General features: G+C 40.2%; 1 protein-coding gene across 4 annotated transcripts in view; it reads right to left on the bottom strand.

Annotated features, from left to right (window-relative positions):
• dync1i1a (dynein cytoplasmic 1 intermediate chain 1a) overlaps window positions 1-20,025 on the bottom strand; it is a 533,829-nt gene that overhangs the window by 46,893 nt on the left and 466,911 nt on the right. For all 4 annotated transcript variants that reach the window (XM_068009827.1, XM_068009839.1, XM_068009830.1 and 1 more), the window contains exon 13: window positions 14,490-14,623. In XM_068009827.1, coding sequence (XP_067865928.1) covers window positions 14,490-14,623 — 134 coding nt within the window. The remainder of the gene's footprint in view (window positions 1-14,489; window positions 14,624-20,025) is intronic.

Below are 20,025 nucleotides of genomic sequence, written 5' to 3'. Positions count from 1 at the left end.
CAGTAGTAGAAGCAGAATAAATATTTGGCAATGAAAAAAATTAAAGTGCAGTGAGAAATGGCCGAAGAGTGGGACTAAGTAGATAGCCCTTTTAGACAGCAATCACAAGTAATTTGGGGCAAATAGTCTATCATTTGTGCTGAAAAACTATAACATCCTATAAGTCTAGTCCTATTTCCACAAGATGACCTCCCAACTTTATTGGAAATGTCGCTTAATGGTAGTTGACATTTAAGCTTTTTGCACAACGCACAAGTTCTTTCTCCAATCAGCTCTAAGTAGTACCTTATTCTATCACAACCTTCATTCTGTCTTGTAGATAAACTGAATGGAAATGTTGTATTTAAAGATGGTGGTATATACAAAGAATGAGAAAGACCAAAGCTACAATAGTTAATTCACAGCAAAACAAGACTTTAGGACAGGAGATTAGACTCAGATAACCTGAATCCACATACACAGCTTTAGAAAATTGATCTTCCCAAGGGCCATGGCAAACAGACTAAACTGTAATCTATAATACGGAGGCTATTTCCAGTGTCGCAGAGAAGGTTAAGAGTCTTCATAAATGTTTGTAAAATGATGAGGGGTTCTGACAGGCTGAACAGAAAATTTCTATTTCCTTGGATTGGTGAGGGGGGTCATCAATTTATAATAGTCACTAAAAGAGTGAGGAGGGGGTTAGGAGGAATGCTTGAGAATGGAAGGCTTTGCTACAGGGAGTGTTTGAGGCAGGGACCATTGCATCTTTTAAGGGAAAACCAAATAAATATTTAAAGCAGAGGAAGATATAGGGATATGGGACAGAGCGGAGTGGCAAGACTAGTTTGGCATTATTCTAGCAAAGAATTGGCATTCATACAGTGGGTAAATGACCTCCTTCTGTGCTGTAAACGTTTTTTGTTCTGTGTCAACCAGAAATAAATAAGGAACCATCTGAACTCAGCAATATGCAGAAAAAAAATTCTTCTCTCTCTCCCAAACAACTCCACCCCCTCACCAACCCACCCCCCCCACCCCACCAACCCACCCAAAAACAGACCTGCCCAGAAGGGGAATTCCACTATTTCAAGTGGCACTTTCCTTACCATCAGAAAAAAAGTCAGAAGACTGCATAGAAAACCAACCACAGAGACTTCTAATTGAAGATGAATGAATGCAAATCCTCTTCCCTCTCTCTAACTTGACCCATCAGTTATGACCCTGTACTTTCATCACTGCACATCCATGATTCAGTACCAACATTAGAATTTGCATTGCGTTTTCCTCCATTTTCACCTAAAACCTATAAAGCTGGAGCCACGTGCTCCTCTAAAAATGATTTAAACTTCATCACCCAGTCACATCTACTTCTAAAAAAATTCTCTTGCTTTTTCATAAAATATCCTCAAACAGCTCCCATCATGCTGAAGCAAATAGCAGTTTTACCACATCCTTGCACAACAGAACTTATGTTCCATATATTTCAAGAGCTATAGGAAGGAAAGGTTTAGTATGATAGATTTACTGCATTTTTAAAGCAGTCCTCTTTGGGAGTCATATCTTTATTTCAAATTGTTATTCTAACCTTGGCAAGAGATCTAGAAGGCTGCTGAAAAAGAACTAATGGTCAAAAGATCAAAATTAATTTATACTAATATTGTAAAATGCATATTTCAACACCTTGTGAAATGCTTTTGATCAGCATGGTATTCCAGCATATGCTACAGTAAATACTTCAAAATATGTGCGCACTTGACATCAAGGCAGCATTTGACCGAGTACAGCATCAAGGAGCCTTAGCAAAACTGGAATCAATAGGAATCAGGGAGAAATCTCTCCGCTGGCTGGAGTCATACTTAGTGCAAAGGAAGATGGTTGTGGCTGTTGGAAGTCAATCATCTCAACTGCAGGAGTTTCTCAAGGTAATGTCCTAGGCCCAACCATCTTCAGTTGCTTCATCGATGACCTTTCTTCAATCAGAAGGTCAGAAGTTTGCTGATGATTGCATAATGTTCAGCACCATTCGCGACTCCTCAGATACTGAAGCAGTGCATGTAGAAATGCAGCAAGACCTGGACAATATCCAGGCTTGGGCTGATAAGTGGCAAGTAACATTCGTGCCACTCAAGTGCCAGGCAATGACCATCTCCAACAAGAGAGAATCTAACCATCTACCCTTGACATTCAATGGCATCACGATCGCTGAATCCCCCACTATCAACATCCTGGGGGGGTTACTTACTATTGACCAGAAACTGAACTAGAGTAGCCATATAAATACTGTGGCTACAAGAGCAGGTCAGAGGCTAGGAATCCTGCAGCGAGTAACTCACCTCCTAACTCCCCAAAGCCTGTCCACCATCTACAAGGCAGAAGTCAGGAGTGTGATGGAATACTCTCCACTTTCCTGGAGGGTACAGCTCCAACAACACTCAAGAAGCTCGACACCATCCAGGACAAAGCAGTCCGCTTGACTGTCACCCCATTCACAAGCCTTCACTCCCTCCACAACCGCTGTAAAGTGGCAGCAGTGTGTACCATCTACAAGATGCACAGCAGCAACTTACCAAGGCTCCTTAGACAGCATCTTCCAAACCCTTAACCTGTACCATCTAGAAGGACAAGGGCAGTAGATGCATGGGAACACCACCACCTGCAAGTTCCCCTCCACGCCACACACAAACCTGACTTGGAACTATATTGCCATTCCTTCACTGTCGCTGGGTCAAAATCCTGGAACTCCCTTCCTAACAGCACTGTTGGTGTACCTACACCCCAAGGACTACATCGGTTCAAAAGGTGGCTCACCACCACCTTCTCAAGGTGAACTAGGGATAGGCAATAAATGCTGGCCTAGCCAGTGATGCCCACATCCCAAGAATGAATAAAAAAAAAAATTATTATTTTTTTGCTTAACATGAACCTACCATGGGAATGTACCATAACTTAGGCCAAGGAAAGACAAAGGTAGGGAGCTGCTCTGCTTAATCCATTCAGTAAGCTGCGTGGACATGTGCTGCTGCTCATGTGGGGACCCACCCCTATTATGTTAATGACCCCATCCTTGGGATTCAAGACATGGGGAAGTCAAGGTGGCAGCCAGTGCTAGAACATTTACACTGAGGTTTTTACTGAAAAGGCAACCACAAAAATATTGATGCAACTTACATACTGGTGAAACTTTTAGTCTAGATTTTGTCAAATTAACATAGATGGCTTAGCTGATATGGAAAATAATTGAGATTAATGAATATTATAATTTTGGGGTCCTGTCGTAGATTCCTTCAGGCATAGAAAAGATTTTCAGGGTTACTTGGAAAAGGCGGGGGAGTGGGACTTGCTGAGTTGCTCTCAGAGAGCCAGCACAGACACGACTGGCTGAATGGCCCCTTTCTATGCTGTAACCATTCTATGATTCTATAGAGTCAGTCCTATCAGTGGTCAGAACATCTTACGTTTAGGAACTTTTATGTACTAGCCAATATCTAACTGTGTGATAATGTAACACAAGGGTGTGATCTGAACCAGATATTTGAGATTTCACATCTGCTGCAATGTGTTCAGCGCCAATATTTTCAAAGGTGGACCAAGAAAACACCTGGTAAGATGAGGCCACTTGAATCATTAAGCTGCTTTATTTCACAGCAAGCCATCGTAGAGTAACAGTTGTGATTAGACTTGCTTAATGCAAACAGTATAGCTTGTCTTTGTGTATTAATTAGAAAAAAAGGAAACAGTACATTTCCCCATGAGTGAGTTACTTGCTTGACAAACAAAATAATTTCTAAATTCATTAACTTCCAAAACTGGCAAAAATTTGCTTATGCAGCATTTTAATTAAACACATGACGATCACTGTATTATTCAATTTTTCATCATACTTTATTCACAACCCAAGGGGAGGGATTATGCCAGACACCCTTTGCTGAATGAGCAGAACCAAGAACCTCCTAAGACAATAGATATGAGATGTTCATTGATTTCCAAAATAGTCTCATGAAAGTAGCAACATAGGAGCAGGAGTAGGCCATTCAGCCCATCGAGCCTGCTTCGCCATTCAATACGATCACGGCTGATCACCCACTTCAATGCCTTTTTACCACACTATCCCCATATTCCTTTTTGTCATTGGTATTTAGAAATCTGTCAATCTCTACTTTAAACATACTCCATGACTGAGTTTTCACAGCCCTCTGGGGTAGAGAATTCCAAAGATTCACAACCCTCTGAGTAAAGAAATTTCTCCTCATCTCTCTCCTAAGTCACTTCCCTCTTATTTTGAAATGGTCTTCCCTGCATCTTCCCTGTCTATCCCTTTAGCTATTGTGTAGGTTTCAATGAGATCACCTCTCATTCTTCAAAACTCTAGAGAATACAGGCCCAGTTTCCTCCATCTCTCTTCATTGGACAGTTCCGCCATCCCGGGATCAAGTTTGGTGAACCTTTGTTGCCCTCCCTCTATGGTAATAATATCCTTCCTAAGGTAAGGGGACAAAAATGTACACAGTATTCCAGGTGCGGTCTAACCAAGGTTCTATACAATTGAAGCAAGACTTCGCTACTCCTGTACTCCAATCCTCTTGCGATAAAGGCTAACAAACCATTAGCCTTCTTAATTGCTCATTGTTTAGTATTTGGAGAAACAACTTCACCACCTAACATTTTAACCATCTTTGGTCTTGATTCTTTGCTTTTAAACTTGAGTAAATACCATGTAAATGTAGCTCTTTTTCAAATCCTTTCTGCAGAAAATGGTCAAATAATCCTAAAGATTATAAAAAGACAAGGAGACATTGGTTTTCCATTGCTTTGGGTGAAAGGAGTTGGTGTTTTTCTCCTCTTAGTAAAGTGCAGCTTATAGAATCACAAATTGAATGTGCAAAGGCAATTATCATTAGTGCTTTATTTCCAGCAATGTTCAAATTTTGAGCATAAATACTACTACAAAATTGATGGCTAGGAAACAAGTAAGTATTGTATGTGTTGGATAGATGTGAAAGAAAATTACAGGACATAGCTATACAAATCATGATTTAAGCTTCATCCTGATTTCTCTCTCATCATGCACATTTTTCTTTCTGAGAAGACAAACAGAAAAACTACTTCCAGACTTCTGTCACTATCACTCTGTAAACTGTTGCTTGGAAATACAGCAGTGCAGCCTGTCTGGCTGTCTCCTTGTAAGGAAACACTTGTCACTATTTTTTTTTTACATTTTACAGACAGCTCCTGTGAAGGGATGCATTGAAATTGGGGCGAATACTATCTGAGGACATATTGTGCTCAGCAACAGACCAGGAGTTATACTTTCATCAGGTCAACTTCCAGCAGTGAGTGGTGGATTTAGGGAGCTTGTCACCATTGACCTGGCCCGACAGCCATGGACTGTGAACAGCATCACATAACGTAAGCAATTATCAGTGAAGTACATAAGTACACAGCATCAAAATTTGACCTTTTAGTATTTTTTGAAATGTCCCTTTACAAATCCAATTTAAAAAAAGGTAATACAATGCAACAATTAATCGCATATAGTAAATCAGCAGTGTAGTGCTAAGTTGTAGCCTTTCTGTTCAGTTTACAGAAACAGCTTCATTTATAATTACTAGGTAGATGTTGAATCTTTGTAACTTAATTTACCAAATTTACTGACAAACCCCATATTTGGTGTAATTTTACTAAATATGCTGACAGATTCCATATTAGATGTATTAAGGGTCAAATAACTAAAATAATGAATGGAATTACTATGACTGTTATATATGCTATTATTGGGAATATTCTGAGAGACACCTTGCTAGCAAAAAAAGCTCACCCATGAAAGACAGAAAGATAGATTTGCACTTATATAGCACTTTTCATGACCTCAGGAAGTCTCAAAGTGCTTTATACCAATGAAGTACAAGTGTAGTCACTGTTATAATGCAGGAAACACTGCAGACAAATTGCACACAGCAAACTCCCACAAACAGCAATGTGATAATGACCATATAATCTGTTCTTGTGATGTTGTTTCAGGGATAAATATTGCAAGAACACCTGGGATAACTACCCTGCTCTTCTTTGAAATAGTGCCATGGGATCTTTAACATCCACCCAAGCAGGAAGATGGGGACCTCAGTTTAACATCTCATCCAAAAGACAAGCACCTCCAACAGTGCAGCACTCCTTCAGTACTGCACTGGAGTGTCAGCCTTGATTTTTATGCTCAAGCCCTGGAGTGGGACTTGAACTCAGAACCTTGTGACTCAAAGGTGAGAGTGCGACTGTTACGAAATTGTTAAAATATTTTATTTTTTTGAGGACTTGTGTTAAAACTGAAAAGATTCCATGGATGTGATTAGAACCCTTGGTGACCTGGGGAAAAATAGTTAAAGAGAAGCCATGTCAAGGTTTATGGAGGTCAGAAGGTTGACTCTCTGTTTGGGGTTTTGACATTGTGTTTAGTTTAGTTGGGTGTGAACTGTTTGAAGACAGTTGGTGTTTTGTCTGGACAAAAAGGAGATAATTCAAACTGAAGGAAGGGAAGTTAGACTGTGACAATCTTTTATCCCTCAAAAACTCTAAAGTCAGATTGATTCTATTGAAAGTGTTTGTAAGTTGTTAACTGTTGAAATCCATCACTGAAGGAGGAAGCATCACTTACTGCTGGAGTTAGATTACGGACTGTTCTACTGTTGAAGAACCTTTTTTCCCCATTGGACGGCTGTGAGGACTTCAAGCAACATTGGACTGTAAACTTGCAAGGACTCTAATTTTTCTATTTCAAATGTTGTTTATATCTTCATAGTGTTTAAGAATTTAGCTTTTTTTAATTAAACAGTTAATTTGTTGATTTAAAGATACCTGGTTTGGTTAGCCTCATTCGGAGGTTAATAGATAGTATAATTTGGCTGGGTCTTTAATTTGGAAAGTTTTAAATATGTTAGGCGATCTGTGGAGCGACGGGATTGAATTAACAGTGCGTTTCTCCCACCACAATCAGAATCGTATATTTTGATTGGGGACTTTGACTGGAGCAGTCAGTCGTAAAATATTTATTGGGTTTCTCATCCGGGATTTGAATCATATTAATTGGGGGCTCGCTCAAGATTTGAATCACATATTAATTGGGTTTCTGGATTTGAATCATATCTTAATTGGGGGTGAGCTCACAGTTGAATCATAGTTAATTTGGTGGCTCGCGTCTGGGATCGAAATCAGACTAATTTGGAGGGATCGCATTTGGAATCATAGTAACTATTCGTCTCTGAAATAACATTTAAATTGGGGTCCTGCGACTGACATCATATTAATTGCTCTCGAATCTGGGATCATATCAATTTGAAACTCAATTGTTGGGATCGAAATCTGATACCAATTACAAAGAAATTAAAAGAACCAGGTCTCATGTATAATAAGGTACAGTCTATACCATTGTGATGGCATTAGTGGCTGTAGCAAAGTTTTTGGGAAAGCAGAATGTTTCCCTGAGTGACTTGATAACTTTAACTAAGAACAAATTGAAAGAATTGGCAGCGAAATTGGGGTTGGAATTGAAATCAGGTGCCAAAAAAGCAGAGGTAATTGACATAATAGCCGAACAGCTGGAATTGGTAGATGATGATGATACAGGTGAAGGGCAATACGAGGAACAAGAAAGGGAATACAAGAGACAAGAGGGTAGTCGGTCTGAGAGTAATGCAGCGGAATTGGCTAGGATTCAGTTAGAAATGAGAAAACTGGAGCTTCAACAGGAAAAAGAAAAAGCAATAGCAATAAGAAAACTTGAACTTCAAACAGAAAGTGAAAGAGAGGGAATTTAGGCTAAAAGAGATGGAACTAAGACAAAAGGGTTAGGAAGAATCTGAATTTAGATCAGGGCCCAGTGAGAAGTTGTTTAAATTTATACAGGCTCTTCCTAGGTTCAAGGAAAGGGATGTAGAGGCATTTTTCATATCTTTTGAAAAAATATCCAAACAGATGAAATGGCCAAAAGAAAGCTGGACATTGCTTAGTTTTAGTTTAGAGATACAGCATTGAAACAGGCCCTTCGGCCCACCGAGTCTGTGCCGACCATCAACCACCCATTTGTACTAATCCTACACTAATTCCATATTCCTACCACATCCCCACCTGTCCCTATATTTCCCTACCACCTACCTATACTAGTGACAATTTATAATGGCCAATTAACCTATCAACCTGCAAGTCTTTTTGGCATGTGGGAGGAAACCGGAGCACCCGGAGGAAACCCACGCAGACACAGGGGGAACTTACAAACTCCGCACAGGCAGTACCCGGATTTGAACCCAGGTCACTGGAGCTGTGAGGCTGCGGTGCTAACCACTGCGCCACTGTGCTGCCCTAAATTTATTCGGGGCAAGCTGGTAGGCAAAGCTCATGAAGCTTATGCCATGCTTTCTGAAGAGGCTTCTGCAGATTATGAGATGGCAAAAAAGGCTATTCTTGCTGCTTATGAGTTAATCACTGAATCTTACCGTCAGAAGTTTAGGAATTTACAGAGATTGACTGGGCAGACATATTTAGAATTTGAGAGGGTGAAGCAAATGAATTTCAAAGGTTGGATACGGGCATTAAAGATAGAAACCACATATGAGAACCTTCGAGAATGGATTCTCTTAGAAGAGTTTTAAAACTCCATTCCTTCAGTAGTGAGAACTCATATAGACAACCTGAAAGTTTTGAAAGCTAGGCAAGCAGCAGAGATTGCTGATGATTTTGAGCTTCTGAATAAGCCAACCTAATTTGTCCGTCACCCCCATAAACCCAAGAAGGATAGAAAGTGGGGGAGTGAAAGGAAGGCAAGTAGCCGGGGTCAAGAAGGAACAGCTGGGAATGCCCCAGGATCACCTCCTCAGGTCAGCAAGGAAGATGCTGAGAGTAGAAGTGAGGTTCGCAAGCCAAAGTGTTATCATTGCATCTTCGTTCAGAGTGCTGGAAATTGCAAGGTAAACCCATAGGACTTGTTGGGGTGCGCAAAGTTAGTCCAGAGGAAAAGACTCTGACTGAGAGCATAGCAGATCAGGCTGTAGCTTTAGCAACAGCAGTGAATGTGAAACCACATTCAAGAAAAACTAAAAGGACTGCAGAGTTTAAGAATAAAATATCTGAGAGTTATAATGAATTTTTGTCATAGGGGAGAGTAACTCCGTATCCTGTTAGTGAGGCAGGAAAACCTATCATTATACTCAGGGACACAGGAAAAACCTAAACATTCTTGCTGGGAAAGATATATGGTTTCCCCAGAGAGCACCTTGAACGCTAAATTGTTAGTTAATGGAATTGGTGGGTGTGTATATCCGTACTTTGTATAAAGTATGCCTAGAGAGTGACTTAATATCTGGGATAGTAACTGTAGGTGTTGTCCACAGTTTACCAGTAAAGGGAATTGATCTACTCCTAGGAAATTATTTGGCTGGATCAAAAGTCTCAGTTTCTCCATTAGTTGCAGAGGAACCAAGTGAAACTAAGGAAACAGAGCAATTACAGGAACAAGTTCTGGGAATATTTCCTGTGTGTATAGTTACCCGATCAATGGCTAAACAGGATCCACTGTCAGAGGTAAAGGGGGCACCACAGATAGATAGCCAAGTATCTGAAACTTTATTTGGGGATTTCGATAATCCAAGTGAGATGTTTAACAGCTCATCTATCATTGCAGCACAGCAAGCTGATCCAAAGATCTACCGAATAGCACAGCCGGCTCTGTCAGAAGCTGAGGTGAAAGGAGCTCCGGAAGGCTATTGTATAGCAAATGGGCTTTAGAGGTGGAAATGGACACTGCCTCATAGGCCTGCTGACGGAAATTGGACAGTTGTCGAACAGATAGTGGTACCACCTAGATATCGACAAGGATTATTAAGGTTAGCACACAACATTCGTTTTGCAGGACATAGGGGAATTTGGAAGACCAAAGCACACATAAGCAAACATTATTACTGGCCAGGTCTTACAAAGGATGTGAGGCAATTTTGTAGGACATGCCATACCTGTCAAATGGTGGGAAAACCACAACCTACCATAAAACCATCACCACTAGTTTCCATACCACTCGTTGAGAAACCATATTACTGCAGGGAGGAGGACAAGCCAGTACAGGTATGTCAGGTAATCAGGACTGTGGAGAAGGAAAAGGATAGTGAGGATGAGGTAGAAGTAGGTCTAGGAAATTCTCATATTGAACCTCCAACTATCCCATTAGCGAATGCAGAATGGCTAGGAAAATTAAACAATAGGCTTTTACACTTGAGGCAAAACAGCGTGAAGTCCTAACCAGGGTTTTCACAACGTTTCAAAAGGTTTTTAGGGATAAGCCAGGATGTACAACCTTAGCCACACATGATGTGGGTATAGGGGGAGTCATTCCTTTAAAACAACATCCTTGTTGCTTAGGTCCAGACAGAAAGGCCCAAGTGGAAGCAGAGGTACGATGCATGCTGAAGGGCAGCTTAGAGGAACCTGGTCAGGACAGCTGGAATTCGCAGGTGGTCTTGATGTCTAAACCTGGTGGGTCAGCTCAAACTTGCAAAGACTCTAGAAAAGTCACTGTGGTAAAGAAGGCAGACTCCTACCCAAATTCTCATTTAAATGACTGTAAGGACAGAATGGGCAACACAAAGTGTCTTAAAGAGACAGATGTGCTGAAGGGATATTGTCAAATTCCTTTGACACCCCAGGGTAAAGAAAAATCAGCTTCTGTTACAACGGACAGGGTTTTCCAGTGTCAAGTGATGACACATAGGTTAAGAAGTACTCAAGACACTTCTCAGAGAATAGTGAACCCAGTAGTGGTCAGTGCTCCTAGCTGTGTAGTTCACCTGGCTGAGGTGATGGACAATAGGGACACTTGGAAGGAAAACACAAAACAATTGGAAGACTATGCTTGTAAATTTGAAATGGGTTAATTGGAACAACCTTTTGAAAATTTAAAGCCGAAATGTTCTGGTGGAACTTGTTGCTGTAGTCTAAACATTCTTTTTTAGAAAACTGTATATCTGTAAATGTGGGGGGGAAATTTTTTTTAGCGTTCTATCAATGTTTTTTTTTACCCATTGTAATGAAAAGCATTTCAGGAATGGTGCTCCATTCCGCAAGGGGTGGAGCTATCACGGTCTTGTGGTTTTTTTCTCCGGGAATATGCGATGTACCTTTAAGGCTTGCAAAGGATCAGTACTGCTTTAAGAACCAGCAGGCCTCCGGAGTTACTGAGAAGGTATATTTTTGTTGCCTTGGATACAGCCAATTGGAGACTGCGATTCAAAGAGTGCATTCTCATTACCATGGATACAGCCACTTGGATTGAGCAACAAGCGATGCATTTGTTACAATTTAATTTTGAACTGGCTTTTTAGTTGAAGAGTCTGTTCTAACAGAGAACACAAACAGACAGCAGATCTCTGATAATTCAAACTAAAGGAAGGGAAGTTAGACTGTGACAATCTTTTATCCCTCAAAAACTCTAAAGTCAGATTGATTCTATTGAAAATGTTCGCAAGTTGTTAATTGTTGAAATCCATCACTGAAGGAGAAAGCATCACTTACTGCTGGAGTTAGATTACGGACTGTTCTACTGTGGAAAAACCTTTTTCCCCCATCGGACGGCTGTGAGGACTTCAAGCAACGTTGGAATATAATTTTGCAAGGACGCTAATTTTTCTATTTTAAACGTTGTTTATATCTTCATAGTGTTTAAGAATTTAGTTTTTTTTAAAATTAAACAGTTAATTTGTTGATTTAAAGACACCTGGTTTGGTTAGCCTAATTCAGAGGTTAATAGATAGTACAATTTGGCTGGGTCTTTCTTTAATTTGGAAAGTTTTAAAATGATATGTTAGGCTATCTGTGGAATGACGGGATTGAATTAACAGTGCGTTTCTCTCACCACAATCAGAATCGTATATTTTGATTGTGGGCTTTGACTGGAGCGGCCAGTCGTAACAGTATTGATAACTGGGTAAACATTTACATATATGATGAGGCCTGTGGAGAAGTGGAACTAGGAAAGACAATGCACTCCTCCCGCCTTGGTCGTAGCATATAATTGGAGGCTCATCGTCCGGGATATCCAAAGCTAAAGACATGCAATTGTAGGTGGGGTAATACTAATTGAAAAGAGGAAAAGTAAAAAAAAAACAGGTTTCTTGTGCATTAAAGTACACTACCGGAATGTCTTTGTCAGTTGTTACAACCTTTCTGGGGAAGGAGGATGTATCCCTGAGTGATTTGAGAAACTTAGCCAAGAATAGGCTAAAGGAATTGGCAGAAAAGTTGGTGTTAGCGTTAAAGGCAGGAGCTAGAAAAAAGCTATAATTGAGGTAAATTGGAAGAAGGAAAAGGCAAACCAGACAGTAGTGCAGTTTAATTAGCTAGGATTCAGTTGCAATTGGAAAAACATCAGCTTCAATAGGAAAGAGAATTGATAGTTCACACCCAACTAAACTGAACACATTGTCCAAACCCCAAACAGAGAGTTGACCGCCTGACCTCCATAAACCTTGACATGTGGCTTCTCTGTAACCATTTTTCCCTAGGTCACCAAGGGTTCTGTTGTTTACTGAGCACAAAGCACATGACTTCCAGCACAGGTGGTTGTCAAACATTATCTCACCTGTCCTTTCGGTGAACTTGGTTTAAAAAAAGCACATCCATGGCATCTTTTCAGTTTTAACACAAGTCCTCAAAAAAGTAAAATATTAAAAAAATGGAAGCACTTCCGTAACACCTCGATCCTTGGAGGAATGAAATGCCATTTTTAAATGTGTTTCATTAGAAAGAGTAAAAAAAAAGATGAAAAATATTAAAACACATTTACACACTCATTCTCATTCACTCTTTACCTGCAGTTAATACAGATCAGCTTTGTACCATCTTTGCACTCAGACATCTCAAAGCAAAGTTAGTTTCTAGACAAAGCATCCGCAACAACATTATTTTTTTCCGCAATGTGGATAATTTTTAAGTAATAAGGTTGTAATAGCAAACTCCATTGTGTTGCGACCGAGGCGGGAGTAATGCAGTCAATTCAGTCCCATTAGTCCACAGCTCACAATATATTATTAAAGTTTCCCACCTACCAGAAATTAGTCAAATTAAATACTTTATTAACCATCCAAAATAAAAACACACCAAACCAGGTATCTTTAAACAACAACAAATTAACTATTTAGTAATAAACTAAATCTTAAATAATAGTGAGATAAACCTATGTCTGAAAATACTTTATAACTTCTTATTCCTCCTAACCCTCATGCACACACACATACATTCAAAAATCAACAGTTAACGGGTTCTAAAATGATGTTTTAAATTAGAGCTGTTTCTTTGGAATAATAAAGCAAATGGGTTGCAAGTCTTGGCGGGTTACGTTCCTGGTTCAGTGAGGTGTCCCAGAGTCGAATAGTCAGATGCCACGCGAAGTCTCCAGGCGAGTTTGATGAACAGTCTGTAATGGATAGGTGTTCATGGTACTTCAGCTGTAGTAGGCGCCACATTGATCTTTCAACAAGGCGTATAACAACAGGTCTATTTAGATTTTTAAATTAGCAGTCTATCAGCAGAAACTTTACTGAGAATTCCTGAACTCCCAGGAACACGAAAGGGAACAGAAAGTCACTCCTGATGCAGAGACTTCTTAGAGACGGGAGTAAAAAGGAATTTGCTCCCTCTAATCATGCAAATTTTCCTTTCCAGGGGTCTTTTTCTCTTTGGGCAAACACAACCTGTAGGCCAATGTAGATTTTCTGCTGAGAGAGACAAATTCTTCCTTCCTTCAAAGAGAGCACACTTTGCTGGTCTGCCAGTTCAAACTGGTTCTAGCTACTCTTTACACACAGTCAAACTGATACAATGTGGTATGTGACCTCTCTCTCTTGCTGCTGCTTAAGAAACAGGCTTGCAACTCACACACTGTTCCCAGAGAATATAAATACTGCTCTCAATCTTAAAGGCACAGAGACCCCTTTAGTTCTTAAACAGACTCTCTATCTCTTTCTTCCTTTAAGAAGCTTCTTAAAACCTACCTCTTTGACCAAGCTTTTGGCCATCTGCCCAAACATTGCCGTATGTGGCTCAGTGTCTAATTTTGCTTTATATCACTCCTGTGACATGCCTTGGAACATTTTATAATGTTAAAGGTGTTATATAAATATATGTTGTTGTTCATGGCAAGTGCCATTGCTTTGTGGCTGACAGCAAAATCCAGCCCAGTATATAAATTTAAGTAATAGTTATTATTTACTTAGTTAATACGAACCATTGATATTCCAGCATATTGCTGTTATAATTATTAGGTAACAAAATCTATTTGTAAGTCAAATATCTAGTGTCAAAAGGATTAGTTTAAAAAAAAGTGAAGTTATTGAGTGGCAGGTTTGTTAAACTTTATCAAAAATTGTTGTTACACAATACATATTTAAAACTTGTTCTTAATGAATATATTAATTTTCACCAACCCCACTGCATTGAACTGTACTGAATATAAAACTCTAAATAGTTATGAACATTACCTGCCATGCCGACATGCAGTATAAATCATACCCTCTTCACTTCCTACAACAAAATTGTTGACATCTCCTGTTGGGAAAGCCATGCTAGTGACAGCCACGGGTTTTGATTTGTTGTGAACCAGCTCCATATTCTCCTAGAGAAGAAATAGAAAAAAGTTAGCATATAGACTAAGTTTTTTTCCCTCACTTCTATTTTTCTCTCGTGAAGACTTTTCTGCTTGCTGAGTTATGGAAGGCACCTGTCAAGCTGTATTCATGTGTGAAATTTCACAGGAAGTGTTGTCAAGCTATATAACCATGGAGCATCTTGCATTGTCCTCAGCAGACAGCCACACAAGTGCACTTCCCATTGGAGTTCTTGAGTAGTAATCAAGGACAGAAACCTGACTGATATTCCCTCTCTAATCCAGGGGTGTATGGCCCTGAATGCTGCCCCAGAATAGGTTGGCTAATTTGGCACAGATTGGGGACTGAACTCAGTTTTATGACTTACCTACTTACTAGCTAGACGAACTGAACCACATAACTTAGTTAACTGGAAACTTTACAACTCCTATTTTGTGATGTACCCCAAACTGTGGGGGAAAAACCAAAAAGTAAAATCATCAGCTTCCAACCAGGAAATATCCTTTGAAGAATATTTTATGCTTAATGCAAATTTAAAACATTATATTCCAAATTCTGCACTTAAATACTAAATTACAGAACAGGAAAGGATTTTAGTACTGTGCACAGTCTTAACATAAAACACTGGCTTAAAATAGCAGATCTAATTAAAATTTGGATTTAGCTTTTAAATATTTAAAAATTAGGATGACTTTTTGTTAAATATAATGTTCCTCATCTACCAACAGTAAGGACTATCAGCATTTCATCTTCTGCACTGGCAGAAAGTTGGCAATTATATATTTTTTGTCAATTTCTAGATTCTTTTATCTACTGCCTGGAGACTTTGTTATTCTGTAAGTATTGCTGTTAAGTTTTGTCTTTCTGTTATGACTACTTTTTGTGCCATCTCCTAACACGTAAGTTTGCCAAGCATTTACCACAAATCTAACTTCTGGGGAAAACCTGTGCAAATTGTATTGAATGAGGCATTCTCCAATAAAAACAAGAAATGCTGGAACCACTCAGCAGGTCTAGCAGCATCTGTGAAAAGAGAAGCAGAGTTAAACTCTGCTTCTCTTTTCACAGATGCTGCCAGACCTGCTGAGTGGTTCCAGCATTTCTTGTTTATATTTCAGATTTCCAGCATCCGCAGTAGTTTGCTTTTATTTAAGGCATTCTCCAAACTGTATACTAATCGCGATCTTCCGGTTACCTTTTTACAAAACGTGTTTGGTCTTGTTCGGTTTTCTTGTAAAGCCGATAGACCATTTCATGGGCAGGCTCTTATTACCCTACCCTATATCATGCTATGTCTGTCACAATGATGTGACTGGAATATAAACTGGTCCATAAATTGCTGTAACCTGTCAACAAACAGCACCTGCCATTAATTAGACTTATGCTTGCCCATTTAATCTCCATGATATTTTGCATGGCAAGTTGCTGTATGTGTGAAATGGAAACTGCACGATGCTCTCAAGGGAATCTGGCATCTGAACAAACAGGACAAGCAATTGTGTTTCTCCTTAACCAATCAAGTTGAAGGGTTGTGAAAGTGTAAGTTAAATCATGAATTCAATGTCAAATTGGGTACAGAAGGAGAAATAAAGAGAGGGTAAGAAAAATTGGACTAAGCAAAAGAGGAAAAACTACAAAGGGAAATAAAAAACATTAAAAAAAAACTAACAAAATTGAAACCTGAAGGAATCAGCCGCAGTAGCTAACATTTATGGCATTAAGGGGAACTTAGACGTGAAATGATTTGACTTTCTGTGGTAAGTTTTCTTCGTATCTACTGTGCAAATACAGAACTTCATACTGCTCAATGCATTCGAATGAGAAGCTAAGCAGCGAGAGGCTGTTTTCGCAAATCTTTCAGTGGAGCAGCACATCTCTAACAGAAACTTCTCGATTTCTATGTTTAATTATGCATCTGGCCCTGCTTGAAGTTGCTGTGGCATTTGCACTAAAAAGCAGTGATGCTATCAGCCTTTCCGTTATTTTGACAGCAATCTTTGGGCCACTATGTTCAGCAAATTGTTTACATGATAAATGGAACAGCCATAAAACGATCCTTTAATGGAACTCTGAAAAAGACCTTAAGAATAGAACTTGTATTTTGCACTAGAAACGCAAAACAAATAGCAACATATGGTTTGAGTTGTATGTACTTCATCCAAGCACAACAGACTAATTGAAATCAAGATAGCTATGGGAGCATTTGAAAGATCAGCATTTTTATTATAAAAGAATGGAAAGTGTTGGAAATACACAGCAGGTCAGGCAGCATCTGTGGAGACAAACAGAGTTAATATTTCAGGTCTGTGACCTTTCATCAGAACTGGCAAAGATTACAAATGTAACAGGCTTTAAGCAACTGAAAGGTGCGGGGGGGGGGGGGGGGTGCAAGTGCGGGGGTTTGATCAATATTTTTATTCTTTTTGTGGTTACCCAACAGTGAGGAGTTGTAGCATTATAGTCAATGTACATTTAGAATCCAATTTGCATTTAACTAGGCTATGCACCAATGAATCATGGTTTCAGTAGTAATAGGAATATTGAAATTGCTGCTTAAGGACCAACTTTAGGAAACAGATCATTAAAGCAAAATACAGAGGGGCTTCCTTCAACACACATCACTGAACATTCACCACCAACACACGAATGTTAATGATCCAGTGACGAGATCATATTTCATTGATCAGAAATCTGCTACTAAATTAGAAGAACATTACAAAATGGTACATTAATAGGTAATGTTCAGATTCTACTTAAAAAGGCAATAGCTTCATGAAAAAAATGATCACGTTGGAGATGGGGAGGGAAGCCATGTTCATTAGAAAAGCATTTTAGTTTCTCGAATTCACACTCAAACCATATATTCAACATAATTTACTTTATGTTGGGGGGCGGGTGGTGGTGGTGGTGGGTCGGTTAGCTCAATTGTCTAGATGGCTAGTGTGAAATGCAGAAAGTCGCCAACAGCGCAGCTTCAATCCCAGTACCAGCTGTGGTGGTTCATAAAGGCCTGCCTCTTCGCCTTGCACCACGCTTGAGGAGTGGTGACCCTCAAGCTATACATCACCAACTGTCTCTCTCTAAAGGGGAGAGGTGCCTATGGTCCTTTGGGACTATGGCTAGAGCAAAGCAATACTTCCTTATGTTGGATGTTGTTTACAAATAAAATGTTAATATTTTTTCAAACAATGCCCCCTTTAACTTCAACGTACAAAAAGACACTATGCAGAGAAACTCCTGAAATATGGAAATCTAATCTTCCCTTTGTACGCATTTTAATTAAAAATATTCCATACAAAAGCTCCCCATCTGTTGCACACATTTTATCATCATTCGCCAGTATATATATTACACTATGTTTTAAACAACTTCACAGCATGCAATTAATTTGACTTTTTGTAAGGTCTTATTCGTTGATCTCCCACAGACTTACAACACATGGTGCGGGGTGGGGGGAGGGGGTTGCGGGGTGAGCACAGCAAAATGAGCAGTATCCCTTGCTGGGAGCAGCATCCAAACCTCATTAGCAAACTGCTTGATTGACCACTTTGCCCTAGCTCTGAACTTGCACCTTTCTCTACTTTTGCTTCCATCTCCCCTCATACCCTCTCTGAGCTCATCTCACAAAGTCCCACATAAGAGATCAGCGTGTGAGTTTAAAGCGCATGGGATTGGGGGTAGTGTATTGCGATGGATAGAAAATTGGTTGGCTGACAGGAAACAAAGAATAGGGATAAATGGGTCTTTTTCCGAATGGCAGGCAGTGACGAGTGGGGCACTGCAGGGATAAGTGCTAGGACCCTAGCTATTCACAATATACATTAATGATTTAGATGAGGAAACTAAATGTAATATCTCCAAATTTGCAGGTGACACAAAACTGGGTGGGAGGGTGAGTTGTCAGGAGGATGCAGAGAGACTTCAGGGTGATTTAGACAAGTTGAGTGAGTGAGCTAACGCATGGCAGATGCAGTATAATGTGGATAAATGTGAGGTTATCCACTTTGCTAGCAAAAACAGGAAGGCAGATTGTTATCTGAATGACTATAAACTGAGAGAGGGGAATATGCAGCGAGACCTGGGTGTTCTCGTACACCAGTCTCTGAAGGTAAGCATGTAGGTGCAACAGGCGGTAAAAAAGGCAAATGGTATGTTGGCCTTCATAGTGAGAGGATTCGAGTACAGGAGCAGGGATGTCTTGCTGCAATTATACAGGGCCTTGGTGAGGCCACAACTGGAATATCGTGTGCAGTTTTGGTCTCCTTATCTGAGGAAGGATGTTCTTGCTATAGAGGGAGTGCAGCGAAGGTTTACCAGATTAATTCCTGGGATGGCGGGACTGACGTATGAGGAGAGATTGAGTCAGTTAGGATTATATTTGCTGGAGTTCAGAACAGTGAGTGGGGGGGGTGGGGGGGTCTCACAGAAATCTATAAAATTCTAACAGGATTTGACAGGGTAGATGCAGGAAGGATGTTCCCGATGGTGGGAGAGTTCAGAACCAGGGGTCATAGTCTAAGGATACGGGATAAACCTTTCAGGACTGAGATGAGAAATTTCTTCACCCAGAGAGTGGTGAGCCTGTGGAATTCGCTACCACAGAAAGCAGTTGAGGCCAAAACATTGTATGTTTTCAAGGAGTTAGATATAGCTCTTGGGTCTAAAGGGATCAAAGGATATGGGGAGAAAGCGGGAACAGGTTACTGAGTTGGATGATCAGCTATGATCATAATGAATGGCAGAGCAGGCTCGAAGGGCCAAATGGCCTACTCCTGCTCCTATTTTCTATGTTTCTATCTCATCTACGAGATCTACCTTCTACTCTCTTGACCCTGTTCCCACTAATCTGCTGACCACCCAACTTCCCTTCATTGTCCTCACGCTGGCTGAGATCGAAAATGGTTTCCCCCTCCTCAGGTGCTGTCCCTCTCCCATTTAAAAGTGCCATAAAACCCTCCTCAAAAATAAACACCCCTGACCCCCTCAACCCCGACCTTGTAAATTACTGCCTCTCTCAAAACTCACTTTCCTCTCCAAGTCCTTGAACATTTTGTTGCTTCCCAAGTCTGTGCCCATTTTTCCTGTGACTCCTTGTTTAAATCTCTTCCATCAGGTTTCAACCTTGCCACAGCACTGAAGCAGCCCTGATCAATCAACGTCAAAAATTACATCTTCTGAGACTATGACCATGGTGAACAATCCCTCCTCACCCATCATGAGGGATCTGCAGCCTCTGACATAGTTGACCACACCATCATCCTCCACTGCTTTTCTTCTGTTGTCCAGCTGAGTGGGATTGTCATCGCCTGGCTCCACTCTTACCTACCCAGTCGTAGCTCGAGAATCTCCTGTAAATCCTGTCCCAACATCGTCACCTCTGGAGTCCCCCAATGACCTATTCTTGACTTCC

This window comes from Heterodontus francisci, chromosome 2 (genome assembly GCF_036365525.1).
Source record: "Heterodontus francisci isolate sHetFra1 chromosome 2, sHetFra1.hap1, whole genome shotgun sequence".
NCBI classification, from domain to species: domain Eukaryota; kingdom Metazoa; phylum Chordata; class Chondrichthyes; order Heterodontiformes; family Heterodontidae; genus Heterodontus; species Heterodontus francisci.
The sequence above is the reverse complement of the archived record's forward strand: the minus strand, read 5'-3'. Positions and strand labels throughout refer to the sequence as shown.